At 42.4% G+C, this 27,073-nt stretch overlaps 1 protein-coding gene across 2 annotated transcripts; it reads right to left on the minus strand.

The window, feature by feature from the left end:
* Window positions 1-712: 712 nt before the first annotated feature.
* Window positions 713-25,382, minus strand: LOC120063361 (cytochrome b ascorbate-dependent protein 3). Of its 2 annotated transcripts, XM_039013702.1 has the most exons (7): window positions 25,227-25,382; window positions 23,753-23,903; window positions 22,834-23,041; window positions 8,360-8,568; window positions 8,019-8,173; window positions 2,302-2,470; window positions 713-1,956 (listed from the first exon to the last, which is right to left on the minus strand). In XM_039013702.1, the coding sequence occupies exons 2-7, from the start codon at window positions 23,888-23,890 to the stop codon at window positions 1,933-1,935; spliced, it is 903 nt and encodes a 300-aa protein (XP_038869630.1). In that variant the 5' UTR covers window positions 23,891-23,903; window positions 25,227-25,382; the 3' UTR covers window positions 713-1,932. The 2 variants fall into 2 exon arrangements, with proteins under 2 accessions (XP_038869630.1, XP_038869631.1); XM_039013703.1 differs by lacking the exon at window positions 23,753-23,903.
* Window positions 25,383-27,073: the final 1,691 nt, after the last annotated feature.

Genomic DNA, 27,073 nt, shown 5'->3' on the forward strand with positions numbered 1-27,073 from the left:
CCACCATGTGAAAAACATATAGCTCACGTCATTAAATTAATACTTTGGAATTTTTATTTAACAAGGTAAATTGACCGAGAACACATTTTCATTTACAGCTACAACCTGGGGAATAGTTACAGGGGAGAGGAGATGAATGAGCCAATTGTAAACTGGGGATGATTAGGTGACCATGATGGTACGTGTGCCAGATGGGGAATTTAGCCAGGTCACCAGGGTTAACACCCCTACTCTTATGATATGTTCAATGGGATCTTTAGTGACCACAAAGTCAGGACACCCATTTAACAACCCATCCGAAGACAGCAACCTACACAGGGCAATGTCCCCAATCACTGCCCCGGGGCATTGGTATATATATTTTTTTAAACCAAAGGAAAGTGTGCCTCCTGCTGGCCCTCCAACACCACTTCCAGCAGCATCTGGTCTCCCATCCAGGGACCAACCCTGCTTAGCTTCAGAAACAAGCCAGCAGTGGGATGCAGGGTGGTATGCTCCAGGCAAAATAGGCCTAGCTGTAGCTTTCTCTACCCCCATAAGAACACAACATATTGTTTGTGGCCAAACACTGAATGGTCAATATAAAGAATTGAAATGAGCATTGAACAGATTCCAAAATCCCAGACTGTAGCTTTAATGATGAGACTACAGCCTAAATTGCATGCACAACAGGAATGGCAGTCACAAAGAAATGCTGAAATACTGTGTTATCTTTGAGTATATCATACTTTATTCATTATTATATTCATAAAGAAACAAGGCAGTGATGTAAAATCTACTATTTAATACATTTATAAAAACGTATATCTTGATGGGACACATATTATTGCTTACAACACTGTCATGACCAGGGCCAGCACTAGCCTTTTGGGGGCCCTAAGCAAGATTTGCTTGGGGGGGGGGGGGGGGGGGGGGGGGGCTCCACCTCGTAGCCAAAACATGTCCGTGGTCCCAGCTTGACAGCGGAGAGAAACATTTTTAAGTCGAAAGTAAATTTCATGCAATTCTACTCATTTTGCCATGGGACAGAGAAACATTTGCAGTTTTACAGCTGATTTTCAGCAATTTTACACATTTTGCCCTGACTTATGCCATGTTAAAGGGATACTTTGGGATTTTGACACTGAGGCCCTTTATCGACTTCCCCAGAGTCAGATGAACTTCTTGATACCAATTTAATGTCTCTGTGTGCGGTTTGAAGGAAGTTGCTAACTAGCGCTATTGCAATGTCTAACTAGCGTTAGTGCAATGACTGGAGGTCTATTGGTATCTGCTAGCATGCCAGCAGATACCCATAAACTTCCAGTTATTGTGCTAACGCTAGTTAGCATTGGCTTGCAAAACTACCTCTAGCCTGCCTCATACTGGACACAGAACCATACAAATGGTATCCACAAGTTCATCTGACTCTGGAGAAGTAGATAAAGGGCCTCATTGCCGAAATCCCGAAGTATCACTTCAATATGATATCTGAGTGAGAATGACTAACAAAATCAATGTGAGCGCCCTGGAGTTCAGGGCCCCTTGGCATGTGCCCTGCGTGCCGAGTCAGTAATTTGGCCATGATTACTACAAGGTTTAGATAGCTGGCTAGACTAACTTACCAATCAAAACATTTTTAGCTGACATGGGCTAATTCAGTGACTGTCAGTGTCTGACATAAGAGAAAAACTGCTGATGCAATAACACATTTTGAAATTGTACCTAGTGTATTTTACTATATTAACTCTCAACAGTAAGTTCAGACCCCCAAGTGGCCAGGGGCCCTTATGCCCAGGGTTGGCTCTGGTCCTGACAGTGGCTAGGACATTCAGCATCTCATTATTTGCTTAAGGCAACTTTGGACCCAGCAGGGGCAGATAACATTTCTGGATAGCTTGCGTAGTATGGTTAGCGGCTGAGAGCAGGTTTGAAGCCTCCTCATCTCTTCCATTAGCTGTCGTCTTGAAGCAGTGGCTGCATGTGGAAACATTAAAGTTTGTTAAAAACACAAAGGAGTTGAATACATCTGTGAATACACTTTCACCTAGTATGAATATAGTATTGGAAAATAAAAAAGCATTTTCAGATGTCATTCAAATAATGAATTTGTTTTAGACCAAACAGGGTTTATAACCATCTCACAACACACAATACTGTACTTATAAAAAAAAATACAAACAGCTATGAAGATAATACAGCTCTATCTGCATACATAGTATGGGACAAATCTGTTTTGATTTTTACACATCATATTCAGTGCTGCACTCGGTCAGGACATCTGACTTGGCAACATGACATCAGAAGGTTTGTTGCACTCACACTGTAGCCCAGGTCTTCACTTCGAGGCTCTGGTCGCTGCCATTTCTGATTGGATAGAATCTTCAGGACGACCAATCCAAAGGCTACAATCAAGACTCCTAACGAGTTGGCGACCAATGCCTCAGGTGGCAGTTTGCCATATGGCATTGTTCCATTGGTGGTTCCTTTCCTGAAGAAAGAATCAACACAACACTTTGTATACAGTTTGAATAATATTGTCCAACACAGGTTGATATCCTTTTTGTCTTTAGCTATAATATGGAAGTATGTGTTTAAAGAGTACATTGTTTCCTACTCAATAAAAAAATATAAAATGTTACCAATGGCAACCTATTCCCTAGTACAATATTTCTCAATAATGTTCTTTGGGATTCAAAGGGGTGCACATGTTAGTTTTTTCCCTAGCACTAACATACAGTGCCTTTGAAAAGTATTCAGACCCGTTGACTTTTTCCACATTTTGTCACGTTACAGCCATATTCTAAAATGGATTAAATAGTTTTCCCCCTCATCAACCTACACACAATACCCCACAAAGCAAAAACAGGTTTTTAGAATTTTTTGCAATAGTATATACAGTGGGGCAGAAAAGTATTTAGTCAGCCACCAATTGTGCAAGTTCTCCCACTTAAAAAGATGAGAGAGGCCTGTAATTTTCATCATAGGTACACTTCAACTATGACAGACAAAATGAGAAAAAAAAATCCAGAAAATCACATTGTAGGATTTTTAATGAATTTATTTGCAAATTTTGGTGGAAAATAAGTATTTGGTCAATAACAAAAGTTTATCTCAATACTTTGTTATATATCCTTTGTTGGCAATGACAGAGGTCAAACGTTTTCTGTAAGTCTTCACAAGGTTTTCACACACTGTTGCTGGTATTTTGGCCCATTCCTCCATGCAGATCTCCTCTAGAGCAGTGATGTTTTGGGGCTGTTGCTGGGCAACACGGACTTTCAACTCCCTCCAAAGATTTTCTATGGGGTTGAGATCTGGAGACTGGCTAGGCCACTCCAGGACCTTGAAATGCTTCTTACGAAGCCACTCCTTCGTTGCCCGGGCGGTGTGTTTGGGATCATTGTCATGCTGAAAGACCCAGCCACGTTTCATCTTCAATGCCATTGCTGATGGTAGGCTTTGTTACTTTGGTCCCAGCTCTCTGCAGGTCATTCACTAGGTCCCCCCGTGTGGTTCTGGGATTTTTGCTCACCGTCACCGATTTTTGCTCACTTGTGATCATTTTGACCCCACGGGGTGAGATCTTGCGTGGAGCCCCAGATCGAGGGAGATTATCAGTGGTCTTGTATGTCTTCCATTTCCTAATAATTGCTCCCACAGTTGATTTCTTCAAACCAAGCTGCTTACTTATTGCAGATTCAGTCTTCCCAGCCTGGTGCAGGTCTACAATTTTGTTTCTGGTGTCCTTTGACAGCTCTTTGGTCTTGGCCATAGTGGAGTTTGGAGTGTGACTGTTTGAGGTTGTGGACAGGTGTCTTTTATACTGATAACAAGTTCAAACAGGTGCCATTAATACAGGTAACGAGTGGAGGACAGAGGAGCCTCTTAAAGAAGAAGTTACAGGTCTGTGCGAGCCAGAAATCTTGCTTGTTTGTAGGTGACCAAATACTTATTTTCCACCATAATTTGCAAATAAATTCATTAAAAATCCTACAATGTAAGGGCCTCCCGGGTGGCGCAGTGGTCTAGGGCACTGCATCGCAGTGCTAACTGCGCCACCAGAGTCTCTGGGTTCGCGCCCAGGCTCTGTCGCAGCCGGCCGCGACCGGGAGGTCCGTGGGGCGACGCACAATTGGGCTAGCGTCGTCCGGGTTAGGGTGGGTTTGGCCGGTAGGGATATCCTTGTCTCATCGCGCTCCAGCGACTCCTGTGGCGGGCCGGGCGCAGTGCGCGCTAACCAAGGGGGGCCAGGTGCACGGTGTTTCCTCCGACACATTGGTGCGGCTGGCTTCCGGGTTGGAGGCGCGCTGTGTTAAAGAAGCAGTGCGGCTTGGTTGGGTTGTGCTTCGGAGGACGCATGGCTTTCGACCTTCGTCTCTCCCGAGCCCGTACGGGAGTTGTAGCGATGAGACAAGATAGTAATTACTAGCGATTGGATACCATGAAAATTGGGGAGAAAAGGGGATAAAATTTATAAATTCTAATTAAAAAAATTAAAAAAAATCCTACAATGTGATTTTCTTTTTTTTTTCTTTTTTTTTTCTCATTTTGTCTGTCATAGTTGAAGTGTACCTATGATGAAAATTACAGGCCTCTCTCATCTTTTTAAGTAGGAGAACTTGCACAATTGGTGGCTGACTAAATACTTTTTTGCCCCACTGTATATACACTGCTCAAAAAAATAAAGGGAACACTTAAACAACACAATGTAACTCCAAGTCAATCACACTTCTGTGAAATCAAACTGTCCACTTAGGAAGCAACACTGATTGACAATAAATTTCACATGCTGTTGTGCAAATGGAATAGACAAAAGGTGGAAATTATAGGCAATTAGCAAGACACCCCCAATAAAGGAGTGGTTCTGCAGGTGGTGACCACAGACCACTTCTCAGTTCCTATGCTTCCTGGCTGATGTTTGGTCACTTTTGAATGCTGGCGGTGCTTTCACTCTAGTGGTAGCATGAGACGGAGTCTACAACCCACACAAGTGGCTCAGGTAGTGCAGCTCATCCAGGATGGCACATCAATGCGAGCTGTGGCAAGAAGGTTTGCTGTGTCTGTCAGCGTAGTGTCCAGAGCATGGAGGCGCTACCAGGAGACAGGCCAGTACATCAGGAGACATGGAGGAGGCCCAGCAGCAGGACCGCTACCTCCGCCTTTGTGCAAGGAGGATTAGGAGGAGCACTGCCAGAGCCCTGCAAAATGACCTCTAGCAGGCCACAAATGTGCATGTGTCTGCTCAAACGGTCAGAAACAGACTCCATGAGGGTGGTATGAGGGCCCGACGTCCACAGGTGGGGGTTGTGCTTACAGCCCAACACCGTGCAGGACGTTTGGCATTTGCCAGAGAACACCAAGATTGGCAAATTCGCCACTGGCACCCTGTGCTCTTCACAGATGAAAGCAGGTTCACACGCACATGTGACAGACGTGACAGAGTCTGGAGACGCCGTGGAGAACGTTCTGCTGCCTGCAACATCCTCCAGCATGACCGGTTTGGCGGTGGGTCAGTCATGGTGTGGGGTGGCATTTCTTTGTGGGGCCGCACAGCCCTCCATGTGCTCGCCAGAGGTAGCCTGACTGCCATTAGGTACCGAGATGAGATCCTCAGACCCCTTGTGAGACCATATGCTGGTGCGGTTGGCCCTGGGTTCTTTCTAATACAAGACAATGCTAGACCTCATGCGGCTGGAGTGTGTCAGCAGTTCCTGTAAGAGGAAGGCATTGAGGCATTGATGCTATGGACTGGCCCGCCCGTTCCCCAGACCTGAATCAAATTGAGCACATTTGAGACAACATGTCTCGCACCACAGACTGTCCAGGAGTTGGCGGATGCTTTAGTCCAGGTCTGGGAGGAGATCCCTCAGGAGACCATCCGCCACCTCATCAGGAGCATGCCCAGGCGTGTAGGGAGGTCATACAGGCACGTGGAGGCCACACACACTACTGAGCCTCATTTTGACTTGTTTTAAGGACATTACATCAAAGTTGGATCAGCCTGTAGTGTGGTTTTCCACTTTAATTTTGAGTGTGACTCCAAATCCAGACCTCCATGGGTTGATAAATTTGATTTCCATTGATAACTTTTGTGTGATTTTGTAGTCAGCACATTCAACTATGTAAATAAAAAAGTATTTAATAAGAATGTTTCATTCATTCAGATCTAGGATGTGTTATTTTAGTGTTCCCTTTATTTTTTTGAGCAGTGTATATATATATATATATATATATATATATATATATATATATATATAAAAGAAACGTAAATTTCACATTTACATAAGCCTTCAGACCCTTTACTCAGACCCGATTACAGCCTTGCGTCTTCTTTGGTATGACGCTACAAGCTTGGCACACCTGTATTTTGGGAGTTTCTCCCATTCATCTCTGCAGATCCTCTCAAGCTCTGTCAGGTTGGATGGGGAGCGACGCTGCACAGGTATTTTCAGGTCTCTCCAGAGATGTTAGACCTTGTTCAAATCCGGGCTCTGGCTGGGCTACTCAAGGACATTCAGAGACTTGCCCCGAAGCCACTCCTGCATTGTCTTGGCTGTATGCTTAGGGTTGTTGTCCTGTTGGAAGATTAACCTTCTTCCCAGTTTGAGGTCCTAAGCGCTCTGGATCAGGATTTAATCAGGGATCTCTCTGTACTTTGCTCTGTTAATCTTTCCCTCAATCCTGACTAGTCTCCCAGTCTCTGAAAATCATCCCCACAGAATGATGCTGCCCCCACCATGCTTCACCGTAGGGAAGGTGCCAGGTTTCCTCCAGAAGTGACGCTTGGCATTCAGGCCAAAGAGTTCAATCTTGGTTTCATCAGACCAGATAATCTTGTCTCTCATGGTCTGAGAGTCTTCAGGTGCCTTTTGGCAAACTCCAACCGGGCTGTCATGTGCCTTTTACTGAAGAGTGGCTTCTGTCTGGCCACTTTACCATAAAGGCCTGATTGGTGGAGTGCTGCAGAGATGGCTGTCCTTCTGGAAGGCTCTCCCATCTCCACAGAGGAACTCTGGAGCTCTGTCAGAGTGACCATCGGGTTCTTGGTCACCTTCCTGACCAAGGCCCTTCTCCACCGATTGCTCAGTTTGGCCGAGCGGCCAGCTCAAGGAAGAGTCTTGGTGGTTCCAAACTTCTTCCATTTTAGAATGATGGAGGCCACTGTATTCTTGGGGACCTTCAATGTTGAAGACATTTTTTGGTACCCTTCCCCAGATCTGTGCCTCGACAAAATCCTGTCTTGGAGCTATACGGACAATTCCTTTGACCACATGGCTTGGTTTTTGCGCTGACATGAACTGTCAACTGTGGGACCTTATATAGACAGGTGTGTCCCTTTCAAATTATGTCCAATCAATTGAATTTACCACAGGTGGACTCCAATCAAGTTGTAGAAACATCTCAAGGATGATCAATGGAAACAGGATGCACCTGAGCTCAATTTCAAGTCTCATAGCAAAGGGTCTGAATAATTATGTAAATAAAGTATTTCAGTTCTTTATTTCTAATACACTTGCGAAACATTCTAAGAACCTGTTTTCTACTTTGTGTGTAGATTGATGAGGAACAAATGTAATTTAAGCAATTTCAGAATAAGTCTGTAAGGTAACAAAATGTGGAAAAAGTCAAGGGGTCTGAATACTTTCAGAATGCACTGTACATGATTCAAATCAAAGGCTTGAATGAAATGTTAGCGCTTCCAAAAACAATGTGAAACACTGCCCTAGTGTACTGCTTTTCACCTATAGGGCCTAGTGAAAAGTATTGCACTACACTCTTAGAAAAAAAGGAGCTATCTAGAACCTAAAGGGGTTCTTCGGCTGTCCCCATAGCATAACCCTTTTAAGTTCCAGGTAGAACCCTTTTGGATTCCATGTTCATTTCAACAGAGGGTTCTACATGGACCCCAACAGGGTTCTACGTGGAACCAAAAAGGGTTCTCCTATGTGGACAACCGAAGAACCCTTTTCGAACCCTTTTTTCTAAGAGTATATAGTGAATAGGGTGCTATTTGAGACGCAGACAATGTCTCTTACAGTGCAAAGAAGAGCTTCTCGTTGATCCCTGAGATGCAGGACACAATGCTGAGTATCAGTATGCAGCCTCCCATCCACACATGGGCAGGCTTAAGCAGCTTGCGGAATGACATGGGTGAGCAGGGCAGGAGGAAGCCAGCAAGGCCCATCACCCACTGAAAACAAAACATATGTCACCATCTCACAGCCATAGAAAGTGGCATTACGATTCTAACAATCACCATACATGCCAAGTACGACATAATACGTTTAGGCCATTATATGGCGTAATATGAGCTGACAATTGTTTTTAAGACAATGCCGTTTTAATTTGTGTGCCGGCAGTGGCAGATATACTAAACCTGAGTGGTGAAGAGTGCTGTAGTGCAAATGCCAATCCAGCTGTGCAAGGAGTAGAGGTTGGGAGTGCTGTTGGTGTTGTGGAAGTCAAACACAGCACAGAGGCCAAGGATGGAGCAGAGCAGGGCCAGGAGCATGACACCAGCATGCAGCAGTTTCCAGGGCAGCTTATTCTGCCCCCATGTGAGGGGAATGCGGTACAACACCGCTCCTAGAGATAAGACAGGTAAAGACACAAACATTTAAAAAGGTTACCACTCACTTTACTTGGATATAAGCTGCGATTGAAGCTTTGTTTTAATTGTCTTTCTCTCATGTATACAGTACATCAGGGCTATTCAACTATATTCTTACAGGGGCTAAAATTGCAGGGGGGCCAGACATTTTCCATAAGCGATTATTCTTTGGAAGAACTGTATAAAAAAGCAACACACACACACCAATAAAGCACTTATCTTAAAATGTAATGTTGCTAAAAGTAATTACGAAAGAAGTGGAAGGCGCTCAACCAACTAATCATTGAAAAGGAAAAGCACAACTAGGGCTGTGGCGGTCACGAAATTTCATCAGCCTGTGATTGTCAAGCAAATAACTGTCGGTCTCACGGTAATTGACAGTTAATTAACATAAACACATCTCCGGGCTTCCAAATATAGCCTACAAGCCATTTTTAAAAGTCTAATAAATCCATGTAATATAGCCTACACCTTCACAATAATTCCAATATTTATTTTAGACAGGTCTAAAGAGGTATGATTTTTTTTAAAAAGTAGTCTATTTCAGAAGAAAAGAATAGCATACTCTGAGTTGTCCTTATGTTAGGTCCATAGGCGGAAATCCCAGGAGGGACGAGGGGGACACGACCCCCCCATCCTGGGAAAAATATGACTTGTCCCCCCCCAATATATCACTGTAAACATAACTATGTAATTTCAATACTTTTAATAATACGCAATGAAAGCACTTGTGCTGATTATAGACACTTAATAGCGCGTTTTTAAGTTTCACAAGATTGCGACCCCCCCGCCCTTTGCCTCACAATGATTTGATCCACTGCCAGTTCTTTAGCTTGCAAGGTAATAGAGGGTTCGTATCTACTGTCCGAAAGGCACATGTACGTAACTGACGTGAGGTAATCCAGTCAATCGCGCCATAGCAATGTATATATTTTTTTAATGTTGCAGGGTTCACACACTAGCTGAATTTGCAGAGCTAACGCGCAAACTAAAGCAAACATTAACTATCAAGCTAGCTAGTACCTATTCCATTTATGTGGCGTCGTCAAAGATGGAATATTTGCTATCGTCAGTTTATTCCAAGATTAGCATGCAGCTGTAGTGCTTCAAAGTCCCTGTGATAAGGTTAGCGATAAACTGAAGTCCAAACTGAACAGAACTACACTCTCTTATACCATTGTCTTAAATATATTTAATGGTCTCGTTGCAAAAGCTAAATTGTCGCTAGTGAATTATTATTTTTTTCTCCCACCTTTATTTAACCAGGTAGCAAAGATTATAGCAAACACCACAGAAACGGAATTGGTGCTCGCTAGCTTTGCAAATTCAGCTATTGTTGGAAGCCAGCCAATATGAAACAAACTATGTTAAAATTACAAAAGGTTGCAGCATGTGTTGTGTAAATGTGTGTGTGTGCAGCTAGACCGGCCAGCCAGCCAGCCAGGTAGAAAAATGTCAGAAAAAAGTAAAAAGACGGACATCAGAGTATTTTTCAGTACACCAAAAACGCAAAGTAAGAACTCTAGTAGCCTAATATCTCAAAGACGAGTTGATAAAATGTTCATAAGAAAGAAGTGAAATGCTAATGGAAATGTTTCACAATGATGTCATTAGGCAGAGCAGGCAACAGATGGCACACAGACAGCAGAGCTGGGGACAGATATGCAGGGACAGACTGGCAGAGACAGGGAGTCTCAGGTAAGTTTCTTGAGTCTTTGTTTGGCAACATTATGAAAGGTTCTCAATTTTTTTTATTTGTAAAATAGGGACATAATTGGAAAATGCCATGGATACCCCCACTCAACTTAAACTGGTGACTAAACTAAGATTTGTTAAAGGCAATGGTATTGCTGTTGTGATTAATTGTGTAGTTTTGGGTACCGGTAGTTAGGAGTACAGCAAACACCTTATTTCTTTTCTAGGAGACAGACTGTGAGTCAGTGAGGGTGGTGAAAGGGAAAGAGCCAAGGAGAGAGACTTCAGAGGACAGTGTCACAGCCACGGCAGGACCAGGTGTCACCCTTGTTGCCAGCAGCACCAGTATAGGGGACAGTGGCACAGCATCGTCCAGTTACCTCAGTGATGGCACAAAACCATATCAGCCACACCCACAATTTATAGAACCGCAAACTCTTGCCAACAGAGTGTTGAAGTTTCAAGAGAGATGGTTTCGCGATTTCCCCTGGCTACATTATAATCCATCAATAAAAGGAGTGTTGTGTTTTCACTGTAGCCAAGGGTTTTCAAGCCAGCCATCTTTTGGCCAAAGAGCAGATGCTGCCTTCATTAGTGCAGGATTTAGGAACTGGAGAAAAGCCATTGAAAAATTCACAGCACATCAAAACTGCCAAACCCACCGCCACTTTGTAACTGTAACAGCACACCAGCTAAATCCAATCAGTGTCCAGTTATCCAGCGCGTGGGGTAAACAGCAGGAGGACGCAAGGCATTGCTTGATGAAAATTGTTAGTTCGGTGCGGCATGTAGTAAGACAGGGACAAGCCTTTAGAGGCCACACGGATGACAGTGGGAATTTATACCAGCTTTTGAAACTCAGGGCAGAAGAGGATGATCCCATTTTACTGAAGTGGTTAACAGAGCGTACCACAATGTACAAAGGCCCCAAAGCACAGAATGAAATTCTGAACATCATGGCCAATACAGTCATTCGAGGCATTGCAGCTGAGAGTAGGTCTCTTCCGATTGTACAATTTTCATTAATTGTTGATGGTACTCAAGATGTCTCTGGTGCTGAACAGGAGAGTGTCTGTCTGCGTTATGTTGACCATGACCTTGTCCCTCACGAGGAGTTTATTGGGCTATACAGGGTGTCGGAGACAACAGGCGAGGGCATTGCGAAAGTGGCAACTGATGTGTTGTTGAGGCTCAATTTGCCCATGTCTGGCTTACGTGGGCAGAGTTACAATGGTGCCTCAAACATGGCAGGAAAATACACAGGTGCACAGGCAATTGTGAGGAGGCAGCAGCCATTAGCCCTCTATGTCCATTGTGGAGCACACTGTGTAAATCTGATTACACAGGCTGGCTGCTCAGCCTCCCCACTGATCTGGGATTCCCTTTCTTGGGTCCATCAGTTAGGTGTCCTCTATGGCCAGTCAGGAAAGTTTAAGAGCATGTTTGAATCAATTGTCACGTCCAAAGATACAAATCTGACCACCCTGAAACCCCTATGTCCAACAAGGTGGACTGTGCTGAATACTGCTATTAGAGCTGTGCTAGGGCAGTATGAGCGGGTACTAAGCAGCCTAGAGGAGATGGCAAAAACTGCATCCAAGACAGCTTCAACTGCCAGTGGCTTATTCGAGCACTTCAGCAAAGGCAAGACTGTGCTGGGCCTCACACTTGCCTCTGCTGTTCTTGGAGAGCTTGAATGTCTAAACATTTCACTGCAGAAGAAAACTCAGACTGTCTCTGGTATGCAGGCTGCAGTCGAGTGTGTGCGGTCATCTCTTAGGGGCAAGAGAAATGACGAAAGCTACCTTGCACTGTATGAGAAAGCAACAACTTTGATTGACTCTATTGAATCCATTGAGACGCACTCAAGACGATTTGCTGGCAAAGCAGTGGATCACTATAGGGCAGAATTTTTTAAAGTGTTGGATGGTGTGGAGGTTCAGTTTGGCGACCGTTTTGACCAGGACAGTCTAAACGTCCTGCAAAAGTTGGAAAGAGCGCTTCTCACGGGGGAGTTGGATGAGTCTCTAGATCAGTACCCTGAGCTGAACATAGATTCTCTTTCAGTGCAGATCCCTCTCTTTCACAACAAATACCCCTGTAGCAGCAGTTGAGAGGCAGCAGAGGTCCTCAGGAGGCTTCCAGTGGAGGTGCGGGGGTTGTTTGACCAAGTTGAGGTGCTTATCAGAATTTTGTTTGTGGTGCCAGTGTCTTCATGTGAGGCTGAGAGGAGTTTCAGTGCACTCCGCAGGTTGAAGACTTGGTTACGGGCTAGCATGGGCCAAGAGAGACTGAACGGCGTAGTTGTCTGTAATGTACATAAAGACAGGCTGGACAGTCTCAAGAGGGAAAATATCTGCCAGCAATTTGTTGGATTGAAACCCGCAAACATATGTTCGGTTCTTTTGTTCAGTAGTGTGTATAGCAGTGGTTCTCAACCTTTTTTGGGTACTGGAACCCCTGCATATTTTGAGGCAAGGCAGGCAAGGTTTTGAGCGGTCCTCAGGGACCTCCACCCCCTCTATATTATATGTAAACTTACTGGAAACCTTGTGGTACTGAATACGTTCATTACACTTTTTTTTATTTCACGGACACCTTGCAATTAGTCCATGGACCCCTGTTTGAGAACCCCTGGTGTAATTGATATTTGTTCTTTTGTTTAGTAGTTTTCAGTTTTTAGTACATGACAGTACACTTACAAATAATTTATTTCATGTTATTTTATTTAAAATTGCATACTTTGTGTGACATACTTGTCCATAGCTGCTGTTTGAAGAGTTGAGACACTGACTGAAGGATATTTTGTTTGATTTATTTGGGTTTTTCATTGAAGTAGTTATTTTGCTTTTAGAACTGTACTTATTTTAAGCTTTTTGTTCTTGTAAAGATATTGTAGTAGACTCAGGCCAGGAGCACATATTTAATGACTATATAAATGTATCACAAAGTCAAATTAAAAGGTCAATTCAATACGGAGACCAACTTTGTGATGGTTCTCAATGGAGATTCTTTACGATGAGATCACACCATGTTCATTGTATTTATGAAAACTGCTCCCATACAGTGTACAGTACCATTGCCGCCTACTGGCCTTTCTTGATATTGCTGGTTGTAAGTACGAATACCTGCATACATACTGGACTGATAAGGAACACTGCTTTAACTATTATTAGTAGTAGTATTATAATGATTTAAACAAGTTGGGACAACCCTTCAGTTAACTACTGTACCTAACAATTATCCAGTAGTAGTGATTATGGTCCCTCAATATACATTTAACATATTACAACGTAGGCTGTGTTACAGCACTACTTTTGGTGTCCCCCTCAGGAATTGCTCCTGAGAAAATTTCATGTAATTGTCCCCTCCAAGGTTGATATCAGATTTTCGCCCCTGGTTAGGTCGTGCTGTGGCTAAGCCAAATGGTCGTGGGCTACACTAGTTCATTTAGAAGACAAGATTTCCTTAAAATTCCGTTTCATTATCTTATAGTATGAAGAATACAATTGAACAAAGCTGAATAAAATATAAATATTTTCTCCAAACGATTTGAGGGAGTGCGCACATGCGGCTATTCTTCGTTGAGCGGTTAACAAATATATAGGTACCCCTTATATGCTACATTTAGAGTTATTACTGTACCTTTACTTGTTCTACAAACGTTGGGCTATATGTTTAGATGTTTTATTCATTGTAAGGCTGCACGATGAGACTCTAATGATGATTTGAAAAAAGTCACTTGAAAGGGATAAGCTCTGATAGGTTTTTTTTTTGTTGCGCAGGCTGTACACACTCCAATAGTCTCTCATTCACAATTTGACAAGCACTTGATAATGCATCGAATTTCATGGCGGCATCCCCTTTCTGGCCGTAATGCACTCTAAAAAAATCCATGACTTTTGCGGCCCGGAGTGCGGCGTTGTGCCCTTCGCAATCCGAAGTGTCTCTCACTCACATGGCTCTCCATCACGTGGTCGGGTCTTCACAGGCTACAAGTCAGACACATCGGGGATGCAACTGCGCTAATTCCTTATCCAATTCCGAGGTGCATATTGAAAGATATTGGAAGAAATGTCCACATTTACTTTTCATCAGCCAACACGATGAGTAGGCCTAACGAACAGCAAAAGCACTAGCCTATATTAATCTACTATCCCCCATCGTACAAAAATCGACCTATTATATTATGTGCGAGAAATAAATATTCCAAACATAGTCTGGGACAGTTGTGGGATGAGATGGATCCCAAATTAATACAACCACTAGCATCAAAAAAACGTTTTATGCAATGTGGCTGACGCAACAGATCAGAACGTTTAGCTTAAAATGTTGATAAACTATTTAGCTTAAAATGTTGATAAACTATGAGGTTATTTCTTCACATTACACACGCAGCAATACGCACACGGTAGTAGGCTATAAGTGCGAATGTTCCATTAGTGAAAAACACCATTATCAAAAGTGACCGCAAATATAATTCTGCATGTAATGCTTATATTATAAAGGTCATTTTTACAGTGAAAATTGTCTTCCTCAAACTTGAAACTCACGCTGGAGGAGATGGCTGCCGTTGTACTGTCTCCTAACCAATTGTGCTATTGTGTGTTTTTTCGTATTATTTCTAACTTATTTTGTACATACTGTTTCTGCCACCGTCTATTATGACGAAAAGAGCTTCAAGATATCAGGACAGCGATTACTCACCTCCTACTGGAAGAAGATTTTTTTAACAAGTCGAATGCGAAGGATTTACTTCAGACACCCAAACAAGGCCCTCATCCCCATCATTCGCAGGAGAAAGATACGGAGATATCGGGACGTAGGTCGGGGTGCCTTGTATGGATCCGACGGCAATTGGATAATCTGCCTTTACCATCAGTCCTATTAGCCAACGTACAATCATTGGATAACAAAATAGATGAACTACGATCACATATACAGTGGCAAGAAAAAGTATGTGAACCCTTTGGAATTACCTGGATGTCTGCATAAATATGACATAAAATTTGATCTGATCTTCATCTAAATCACAACAATAGTCAAACACAGTGTGCTTAAACTAATAACACACAAATTATTGTATTTTTCTTGTCAATATTGAATACATCATTTCAACATTCACAGTGTAGGTTGGAAAAAGTATGTGAACACCTAGGCTAATGACTTCTCCAAAAGCTAATTGGAATCAGGAGTCAACTAACCTGGAGTCGAATCAATGAGACGAGATTGGAGATTTTGGTTAGAGCTGCCCTGCCCCCCAAAAAAGACTCACAAAATTTGAGTTTGCTATTCACAAGAAGCATTGCCTGATGTGAACCATGCCTCGAACAAAAGAGATCACAGAAGACCTAAGATTAAGAATTGCTGCCTTGCATAAAGCTGTAAAGGGTTACAAAAGTATCTCTAAAAGTCAGTCCACAGTAAGACAAATTGTCTATAAATGGAGAAATTTCAGCCCTGTTGCTGCTGTCCCTAGGAGTGGCCGTCCTGCAAAGATGACTACAAGAGCACAGCGCACAATGCTCAATGAGGTTAAGAAGAATCCTAGAGTGTCAGCTAAAGACTTACAGAAATCTCTGGAACATGCTAACATCTGTTCACGAGTCTACAATGCTGCTTACAAGCAAATTTAAAGCAGTAAGCACCAGTGACTAAGGTCAATAAAGAAGTGGTCAGATGACGCAGATACTAAGCTACAGGACTGTTTTATAAAAACAGACTGGAATATGTTCTGGGATTCTTCCGGTGGCATTGAGGAGTACACCACATCAGTCACTGGCTTCATCAATAAGTGTATCGATGACATCATCCCCACAGTGTACGTACATACCCCAACAAATAGCCATGGATTACAGGCAACATTCGCACTGAGCTAAAGGGTAGAGCTGCCGCTTTCAAGGAGTGGGACTCCAACTCGGAAGCTTATGATAAATCCCGCTATGCCCTCCGACGAACCATCAAACAGGCAAAGTGTCAATACAGGATTAAGATTGAATCGTATTACACCGGCTCTGACGCACATTGGATGTGGCAGGGCTGGCAAACTGTTTACAGACTACAAAGGGAAGCACAGCTGCGAGCTGCCCAGTGACACAAGCCTACCAGATGAGCTAAATTACTTCGTTGCGCGCTTCGAGGAGAGCAACACTGAAACATGCATGAGAGCATCAGCTGTTCCGGACGACTGTGTGATCACGATCTCCGTAGCCGACGTGAGTAATACCTTTAAACAGGTCAACATTCACAAGGCAGCAGGGCCAGACGGATTACCAGGACGTGTACTCCGAGCATGCGCTGACCAACTGGCAAGTGTCTTCACTGACATTTTCAATCTCTCCTTGACTGAGTCTGTAATATTAATAATAATACATATTTCAAGCAGACCACCATAGTCCCTGTGCCCAAGAACACTAAGGTAACATGTCTAAATGACTACCGACCGTAGCACTCACGTCTGTAACCATGAAGTGCTTTGAAAGGCTGGTCATGGCTCACATCAACACCATTATCCCAGAAAACCTAGACCCACTCCAATTTGCATACAGACCCAACAGATCCACAGATGATGCCATCTATATTGCACTCCACACTGCCCGTTCCCACCTGGACAAAAGGAACACATATGTGAGAATGCTATTCATTGACTACAGCTCAGCGTTAACACCATAGTGCCCTCAAAGCTCATCACTAAGCTCAGGACCCTGGGACTAAACACCTCCCTCTGCAACTGGATCCTGGACGTCCTGACAGGCCGACCCCAGGTGGTAAGGGTAGGTAACAACACATCCGCCACACTGTTCCTCAACATGTGGGCCCCTTAGGGGTGCGTGCTCAGTCCCCTCCTGTACTCTCTGTTCACTCATGACTGCATGGTCAGGCACGACTCCAACACCATAATTAAGTTTGCCGATGACACAACTGATCACCGACAACGATGAGACAGCCTATAGGGAGGTCAGAGACCTGGCCGTGTAGTGCCAGGATAACAACCTCTTCCTCAACATGATCAGGACAAAGAGTGGACTACAGGAAAAGGAGGACCGAGCACACCCCCATTCTCATCGGCAGGGCTGTAGTGGAGCAGGTTGAGAGCTTCAAGTTCCTTGGCGTCCACATCACCAACAAACTATCATGGTCCAAACACACCAAGACAGTCGTGAAGAGGGCACGACAAAGACTATTCAATCTCAGGAGTCTGAAAAGATTTGGCATGGGTCCTCAGATCCTCAAAAAGTTCTACAGCTGCACCATCGAGAGCATCTTGATTGGTTGCACCACTGCCTGGAATGGCAACTGCTCGGCCTCCGACCGCAAGGCACTACAGAGGGTAGAGCATACGGCCCAGTACATCACTGGGTTCAAGCATCCCGCCATCCAGGACCTCTATACAAGGTGGTGTCAGAGGAAGGCCCTAAAAATTGTCAAAGACTCCAGCCACCCTAGTCATAGACCGTTCTCTCTGCTACCGCATGGCAAGCGGTGCCGGAGCGCCAAGTCTAGGTCCAAAAGGCTTCTTAACAGCTTCTACCCACAAGCCATAAGACTCCTGAACAGCTAATCAAATGGCTACCCTGACTATTTGCATTGCCCCCCCAACACTGCTGCTACTCTCTGTTTATTATCTATGCATAGTCACTAACTCTACCGACATGTACATTTTACCTCAATTACCTCTACTAACTTTTGCCCCCGCACATTGACTCTGTACCAGTACCCTGTGTATATAGCCTCGCTAATGTTATTTTACTGCTGCTCTTCAATTATTATTTATATTTTTTATTAATACTTATTTTTCTTTAAACTGCATTGTTGGTTAAGGGCTTGTAAGTAAGTATTTCACTCTAAAGTCTACACCTGTAGTTTCGGCGCATGTGACGAATAAATACAAATTGATTTATAGTGGAGTGGCAACGCACGTGCTAGCAGTTGCTCCCGACGCCACTTGGGTACACTGCAGCATCCACCAAGAGGCTCTTGCTACCAAGGGAATACCTGACAGCTTGAAAGACATTTTGGACACTACAGTGAAAATGGTTAACTATTGTTCAAGCAAGGCCCCTGAACTCTCGTGTATTTTCTGCACTATGCAATGACATGGGCAGCGACCATGTAACGCTTTTACAACATACAGAAGTGCGCTAGTTATCAAGGGGCAAAGTATTGACACGTTTTTTTGAATTGAAAGACGAGCTTAAAGTTTTGACCACCGCTTGCATAATAACGAGTTTCTCTCACAACTGGCCGATCTGGATGATGTTCTTTCTCACCTGAATGATCTGAATCTAGGATTACAGGGACTCTCCGCAACTATATTCAATGTGCGGGACAAAATTGAGGCTATGATTAAGAAGTTGGAGCTCTTCTCTGTCTGCATTAACAAGGACAACACACAGGTATTTCCATCATTGTTAGATTTTTTGTGTGCAAATGAACTCAAGCGTTTGGACTAGAGGTAGACCGATTAGGATTTTTCAACGCCGATACCGATTATTGGAGGACCAAAAAAAGCCGATACCGATTACTCGGCCAATTTTTAAAATGTATTTGTAATAATGACAATTACAACAATACTGAATGAACACTTATTTTAACTTAATATAATACATCAATAAAATCAATTTAGCCTCAAATAAATAATGAATTGGTTTAAATAATGCAAAAACAAAGTGTTGGAGAAGAAAGTAAAAGTGCGATATGTGCCATGTAAGAAAGCTAACGTTTAAGTTCCTTGCTCAGAACATGAGAACATATGAAAGCTGGTGGTTCCTTTTAACATGAGTCTTCAATATTCCCAGGTAAGAAGTTTTAGGTTGTAGTTATTATAGGAATTATAGGACTATTTCTCTCTATACCATTTGTATTTCATATGCCTTTGACTATTGGATGTTCTTATAGGCACTTTAGTATTGCCAGTGTAACATTATAGCTTCCATCCCTCCCCTCGCCGCTACCTGGGCTCGAACCAGGAACACATCGACAACAGCCACCCTTGAAGCAGCGTTACCCATGCAGAGCAAGGGGAACAACTACTCCAAGTCTCAGAGCGAGTGACGTTTGAAACGCTGTTAGCGCGCACCCCGCTAACTAGCTAGCCATTTCACATCGGTTACACCAGCCTAAGCTCGGGAGTTGATAGGCTTGAAGTCATAAACAGCGCAATGCTTGAAGCATTGCGAAGAGCTGCTGGCAAAACGCACGAAAGTGCTGTTTGAATGAATGCTTATGAGCCTGCTGGTGCCAACCATCGCTCAGTCAGACTGCTCTATCAAATCATAGACTTAATTATAACATAATAACACACAGAAATACGAGCCTTAGGTCATTAATATGGTAGAATCCGGAAACTATCAGCTCAAAAACAAAACGTTTATTCTTTCAGTGAAATACGGAACCATTCCGTATTTTATCTAACGGGTGGCATCCATAAGTCTAAATATTCCTGTTACATTGCACAACCTTCAATGTTATGTCATAATTAGGTAAAATTCTGGCAAATTAGTTCGCAATGAGCCCGGCGGCCCAAAATGTTGCATATACCCTGACTCTGCGTACAATGAACGCAAGAGAAGTGACACAATTTCACCTGGTTAATATTGCCTGCTAACCTGGATTTCTTTTAGCTAAATATGCAGGTTTAAAAATATATACTTCTGTGTATTGATTTTAAGAAAGGCATTGATGTTTATGGTTAGGTACACGTTAGAGCAACGACAGTCCTTTTTCGCGAATGGGCACTGCATTGATTATATGCAACGCAGGACACGCTAGATAAACTAGTAATATCATCAACCATGTGTAGTTATAACTAGTGATTATGATTGATTGTTATTTATAAGATAAGTTTAATGCTAGCTAGCAACTTACCTTGGCTTCTTACTGCATTCGCGTAACAGGCGGGCTCCTCGTGAGGCAGGTGGTTAGAGCGTTGGACTAGTTAACTGTAAGGTTGCAAGATTGAATCCTTGAGCTGACATGGTAAAAATCTGTCGTTCTGCCCCTGAACAAGGCAGTTAACCCACCGTTCCTAGGCCATTATTGAAAATAAGAATGTGACCTTAACTGACTTGCCTAGTTAAATAAAGGTGTAAAAAAATTAATCGGCCATAATTAATCGGCCATTCCAATTAATCGGTCAACCTCTATTATGGACAATGTCAAATGTGATATAGCGAAGCACCTGAGTGAGTTGGGTGCACAATTACGCAGGTACTTTCCCTAAACTGATGACACCAACAACTGGATTCGTTATCCCTATCATGCCCTACCTCCAGTCCACTTACCGCTATCTGAACAAGAGAGCCTCATCGAAATTGCAACAAGCGGTTCTGTGAAAATTGAATATAATCAGAAGCCACTGCCAGATTTCTGGATTGGGCAGCGCTCAAAGTATCCTGCCTTGGCAAATCGCGCTGTTAAGACACTGATGCCCTTTGCAACCACGTACCTATGTGAGAGTGGATTCTCGGCCCTCACTAGCATGAAAACTAAATACAGGCACAGACTGTGTGTGGAAAATGATTTAAAATAGACTCTCCCCAATACAGCCCAACATTGCAGAGTTATGTGCATCCTTTCAAGCACACCCTTCTCATTATCCTGTGGCGAGTTATTCACAATTTTCGATGAACAAATAAGGTTTTATATGTAAGATGGTTAAATAAAGAGCAAAATTATTTATTATTATTATTTGTCACTTCCCACGACCCGGGTTGTGACAAAAACTCACACTCAATCTTATGTTTAATAAATGTATCGTATGGTGTGTGTGTGGCAAGCTTACAATGATGGCAAAAAACAACATTTGAGAGTGCGCTGACCCTAGTGCTAGAGGGGGTGCACAGCTGTAGGTTGAATGTTTGAAGGTGTATGGGACTATAAAACATTTGGGAACCACTGGGCTAGGCTACATGAGGTGTGCGACTATGATTAGAAAATGTTGGAAAAAAAGGCTTTGTTTCTTATGCTGGGTATCATTCACAAGTGATAATATATAATTCACCAGTGATAGGCTAATATTGTCACCCATCAGGCTATTCTTGATTTAATCTTGTCTTTACATACACTAAGTAATATATGTGTGACATTTGTTTTGATTTAGAATGGACCATTATCATGCACCTGTATCGAAAAATACATGTAATCTAGGCACTTAAATAGCGAATGGAGGATGCTTTTCCCCATTATTTATTTTTATGCCAGCCAGGTAAGATATACTCCTGTTGTAAATAGAAGCAATGTGCTTAATATTAGGAAGGTTTTGAAATAAATATAGTAGGCCTAGCCTATAGAAAGCTGATGGTATCTTCGTCTTTTTATTTACGGCCATCACTCTATAGAAATGTTGCGCAAAATGAGCTCATGGGCTCTCATGAAGTGTTTGATGGGATTTTGATTAGAGGGACAATAGAGTGCTGAGTACCAGACCGTTAGCAAGTTTGGTAGGCTACTAATGACCAGCAGCAGCATTAGAGCTTGGAGAAGCCTAATTACCGTGACTAAATGGTCATGTGAAATTTGACGGCCTTCATGACTCGTGACCGCCAGTGTGGCGGTAATACGGTCACCGCAACAGCCCTAGGCACAACGCTCGCGCTCACCATTTTTTAAAACAACCATTAAAAGCTTCTTAAAAGTAATTCGGTCATTTTAAAATGATCTGAAAACTATGCAGCTCAATAAATAACACAAGGATGTGTCAAATCAGGTAATGCCAAATTCCAGTCTGAAGGAAGTATGCTTTGAATTCATTTCCCCCAGTCATTAGATGTTTTTCTGTCACGCTCCCTTCTAATGATTCCTTGTGAGCATCAGAGGGAAACAGAAGGCACGTATTTGTTCCTGAGAGTCGTAGCTTTTAGGAATGGGGTCATAATATTGTGTAGATTAAACTGTTCAAACGATTGAGCCAAATTCATATGAAGAAAAAATTATCCACATAGGCTAGACTGCAAAAAATCTAATTTTGGCACTGAATGTCAGATTTTGTCAGGGATTTTTTTGCAGATCTTTTATTCATGTTCAGAATTGATCAAAGGGCCAGTCTAAATTAATAAACGGCACGGATCTGGCCCGTGGGCCTCCAGTTGAATATCCCTGCAGTACACTGTCAAAGTGGTTAAGTTCTTGACATGCCTACGGTGCAAGGGAAAGACGAGAAGGGAGCAGCGAAGGAAGTTAAGGTGACTTTATTTAGCTTTCTATATGCCGAAACACCAGCACAGAACATCTTCATATCCTACATAACATTATATATCCAAACATGAATCATTCATTGCGATTTAAATGCTTTCAGTTCTTATTTCCAATTAATGTCTGAGACACATTCATCTGCATCAACAAGGGAAAGTGAAACCACTTGATTGTAGTTTCACTACAACTGACTAAAGCCACTCACCTACATAACAAACCCCCATACATAACACAAACTATCCAAACCTGAGACAGTCATTGTAATTAAAAAACCTAAAGTTCTCATTTCAAAGGCTGAGACACATCTACCTGCACCAAAGACTGGAAGTAAAAGCACTTCCTGAGCCACTCACCATTGCCGTAGAGCACGACCAGACCTGTGACCATCAGGACAGGGTGCCAGTTAAACTGAAGGGCCGAGCCATCCCAGGCAAAGCCACCACGCCACTGGGAGTTCCAGATGGACACAAACACCACACAGGCGATCCCCAGGCACAGGCACAGCAGGTAGCAGAAGTAGAAAGACACAATGGATCTCATCCTGGTAGAACAATCTGCAAGCTAGTTTGAGAACACAAGAAAAGAATGGAAAGAAAGTTATTTAATGGAATTGCATGGTTACAGAAGTCTGGACATTTTCAGAGTAGGAACAAACCTCCACTCTGAGAAGTGTGAAGCAGGTGAAATGGACAATAATAAAAGCCTAGGCTATACAGTAAAAACATACATACAGTTTGTCCTCACTATGTTGTCTCACCGTCAACACAAAATGAGCAAGATAAGACAGCTCAAGTGTGATTCGGTTTCTGTTCCACTTCTGTGTCTGGTGGCTTGAAAAATCCCTAAATGGTTTCTGACCAAAATCAGTTGGGTCTAAATACCTTAATGTGGCTCCTACGTATGATGCTGCATTCATAACCAAGTGGGGTGGTGGTAATTACCAGTTGTGAAGTCGTAAATACGAGTTGGAGGCATTCACATGCTTTGAACTCATTGAGAAAAGTTGATTGGCTAATGGCAAAAAAGCTGCGTCAACATTAACTAAACGTACAGCTATCATGCTCGCAAACAAATTATAGTGTTCAAAAAAACATTAATAGATTGTTAAAATAATGTTTTGTTGTTGCATTTAACTGCCCGAAATACAGTTGAAGGCCATTTTCTTAATATGTGACATCAGAGTTGGAGGGCCGTTCAACTGGATTCTTCCCGGTTGTATGTGGTAAATACCACCTTCCCACTTGGTTATGAACGCAGCATTAGGCTACTCACAATGGCCCTTGATTTCAGTTCCTTTTTCATTGTGTCAACTGCTAACTCGCTTCCACATTCCATTGTCTCATTCCACTGGCTTAGGGGTAAGCACTCAGATGGGGTTGAACAGGTGTTAGGTGGGGTATAGTCATGCATCTGGTCAGGTGCCCTAAATGAAAATAGTAAGGTATCACACATTGACTTAGTTAGACATCGCATCATTGTATCTGTCCCATTGTGGTGTCTGTGAGAGCACGGGCAGCGTCATTTAGGCCATCTGCATTTTGAAATAATCTATTTTGTTCTTCTAATATTTCTATAAATTGGCAACAAGGGCCTGGGTTCCGGCCTAGAAGCACGGTTTCGACTGCTCCTACAGTTTTGCTTCGGTACGGCAGTTTAACTGACGCCCGGCCCAGAAAGACAATTTGCATAGACAGCAACATAGAGAAGTCATATTTGAAAATTCCTAATCAGAAACTTTGGTCATCACCTTTGTGCACAAAACTTCCAATGAATTATTAAAATAATCGTCGCTGAGGCTTATTTTTTTTCCCATCACACACATCCAAACATAATAACATTTTATATTCATCCAATGTCTGCCATGTTTTTGGATGACGTCGTTTCTGCTCTCTGTGCGTACTGAGTGCTAGTGCGCATGTGAACCGGATGCAACCCAGATATAGACAGTCCATGAATGGACCGAGGTATAATTCATTATCATGAGTCGATTAACTTGAAAACAACGGTCGAACATATTGGACACAATCTCCAGGTCTTATTATTCATCAGTGGTTGGCAAACAAACTGAAAAATGGTGAAAGTCCTCAATGGTGCTGCCCATGCTAACGCAAGCTTTAGGGCACTAGAGTCCTTCATCTATCTCTATGGCATCACATCCATGATGCTTTGTGGGTAAATTGTGACGACTGACCTATAAATAATAAGTAGACCTTGCTAGTTATTTATGATGCAAGGTTATTTGAAAATCAGTTATTCAGCAGTAGCCTGCACTGTCGAACAAGCCCACTTTTGACGAGAGACCGTACTTTCTAAAGAGCACAGGGATTTTTTTGGGGGGGGGTCAGAATACACCCGACCATGAAGATAAACATTGAGCATGGATTATGTCTAAACAAGACTAAGGGCTTTTTAACCCTGGGGATATCAAACAGGTCTCACAGGAAAAATACTAGCTAGCTATGCACCGTCACCCTGAGATTGCCTACCTTAGAATACAGTATGATACAGTGTGAATATTGTATGTAACACATGCAACAAGCCACATATGATATAAATCATAGTACACATATCGGTAAAAACTAAAAACGGGAAATATTCCTGGGAATATACAAAAAAACATCCTAGCTAGCTACTTAACTAGCTAGCTAACAAAGCTGTTGTTGATTGACCCGAGTTCATGAGTACACATAACGTTAGCTATAGTAAGTTAGCTAGTTAAAACTTAAAGCAATTAAGCACTTCCTACCTATCTTACGATTCTTCCATATCAGCTTAGATCGAGATAATTAAATACTACTTATAATAATTGCCAAATTTTGTAAAGTTTAGAAATAAATTATATTCAATCAGCACTAAAACGGCTGCTGGTGTTTATTACGAGTCACATTTCCTTATTGACCTCGCAAGGCATGGTGGGAAATGTATTCTAGGCTACAAACGATAAACTGTGTGCCCGAACTGCCATAGTAGGCAACAACAGTACCATGTTGCATTGAACCTTTCTGTTGAAAATCTCTCTAGCTAACAAAACTGTTGCTTGTATTATGAAGCCAAGATCAATGATATAAATAATCATGACAAAAAACTTTGGAGTACTTTAAATAAAATTATGAGCAGAAAGACAAATTCAACTCCATCGTTCATCGAATCAGATGGCTCATTCATCACAAAAACATTTGATATTTCCAAATATTTTAATGATTACTTCATTGGCAAAGTGGGAAAACTTAGACAGGAAATGACAACAACGAACAGTGAACCTTTGTATTCATGAATAAAATTAAAGAAAGCATTGTAAATTTGAATTTTGTAAAGTTAGTACGGGAGAGGTGAAAAAGTATTGTTATCGATCAATATCGAAAAATCTCCAGGCATTAACAACTTAGATGGAAAGCTACTGAGGATGGTAGCTGACTCTATATCCACTCCTATACAGTTGAAGTCGGAAGTTTATATACACTTAGGTTGGAGTCATTATTAAAACTTGTTTTTCAACCACTCCACAAATTTCTTGTTAACAAATTATAGTTTTGGCAAGTTGGTTAGGACACCTACTTTGTGCATGACACAAGTAATTTTCCCAACAATTGTTTACAGACAGATTATTTCACTTATAACTCACTGTATCATATTTCCAGTGGGTCAGAAGTTTACATACACTAAGTTGACTGTGCCTTTAAACAGCTTGGAAAATTCCAGAAAATGATGTCATGGCTTTAGAAGATTCTGATAGGCTAATTGACATCATTTGAGTCAATTGGAGGTGTACCTGTGGATGTATTTCAAGGCCTACCTTCAAATTCAGTGCCTCTTTGCTTGACATCATGGAAAAATCAAAAGAAATCAGCCAAGACCTCAGAAGTGTTTTTTTTTTTTTACACCTCCACAAGTCTGGTTCATCCTTGGGAGCAATTTCCAAACGCCTGAAGGTACCATGTTCATCTGTACAAACAATAGTAAGCAAGTATAATGGGACCATGCAGCCGTCAAACTGCTCAGGAAGGACACGCGCTCTGTCTCCTAGAGATGAATGTACTTTGGTGCAAAAAGTGCATATCAATCCCAGAACAACAGCAAAGGACCTGCTGGAGGAAACAGGTACAAAAGTATCTATATCCACAGTAAAACGAGTCATATATCGACATAACCTGAAAGGCCGCTCAGCAAGGAAGAAGCCACTGCTCCAAAACCACCATAAAAAAAAGCCAGACTACGGTTTGCAACTGGACATGGGGACAAAGATCGTACTTTTTGGAGAAATGTCCTCTGGTCTGATGAAACAAAAATAGAACTGTTTGGTCATAATGACCATCCCAACCTTGAAGCACGGGGGTGGCAGCAACATGTTGTGGGGGTGCTTTGCTGCAAGAGGGACTGGTGCACTTCACAAAATAGATGGCATCATGAGGAAAGAAAATTATGTGGATATATTAAAGCAAGATCTCAAGACATCAGTCAGGAAGTTAATTAAAGCTTGGTTGCAAATGGGTCTTCCAAATGGACAAACCACAAGCATACTTCCAAAGTTGTGGCAAAATGGCTTAAGGACAACAAAGTCAAGGTATTGGAGTGGCCATCACAAAGCCCTGACCT

This window comes from Salvelinus namaycush, chromosome 18 (genome assembly GCF_016432855.1).
Source record: "Salvelinus namaycush isolate Seneca chromosome 18, SaNama_1.0, whole genome shotgun sequence".
In the NCBI taxonomy this organism is placed as follows: Eukaryota; Metazoa; Chordata; class Actinopteri; order Salmoniformes; family Salmonidae; genus Salvelinus; species Salvelinus namaycush.

Bases quoted from the DNA above. Each gene is read 5' to 3' on its own strand.
- LOC120063361 (XM_039013702.1), bottom strand. From the start codon at position 23,890: ATGCATGACTATACCCCACCTAACACCTGTTCAACCCCATCTGAGTGC. The intron at 8,569-22,833 runs GTGAGTGGCTCA...TCTTATCTCTAG, and splicing joins GGTCGTGCTCTACGGCAATG to GAGCGGTGTTGTACCGCATT. The intron at 2,471-8,018 runs GTAAGAGACATT...TTCTTTCTTCAG, and splicing joins GAGAAGCTCTTCTTTGCACT to GAAAGGAACCACCAATGGAA.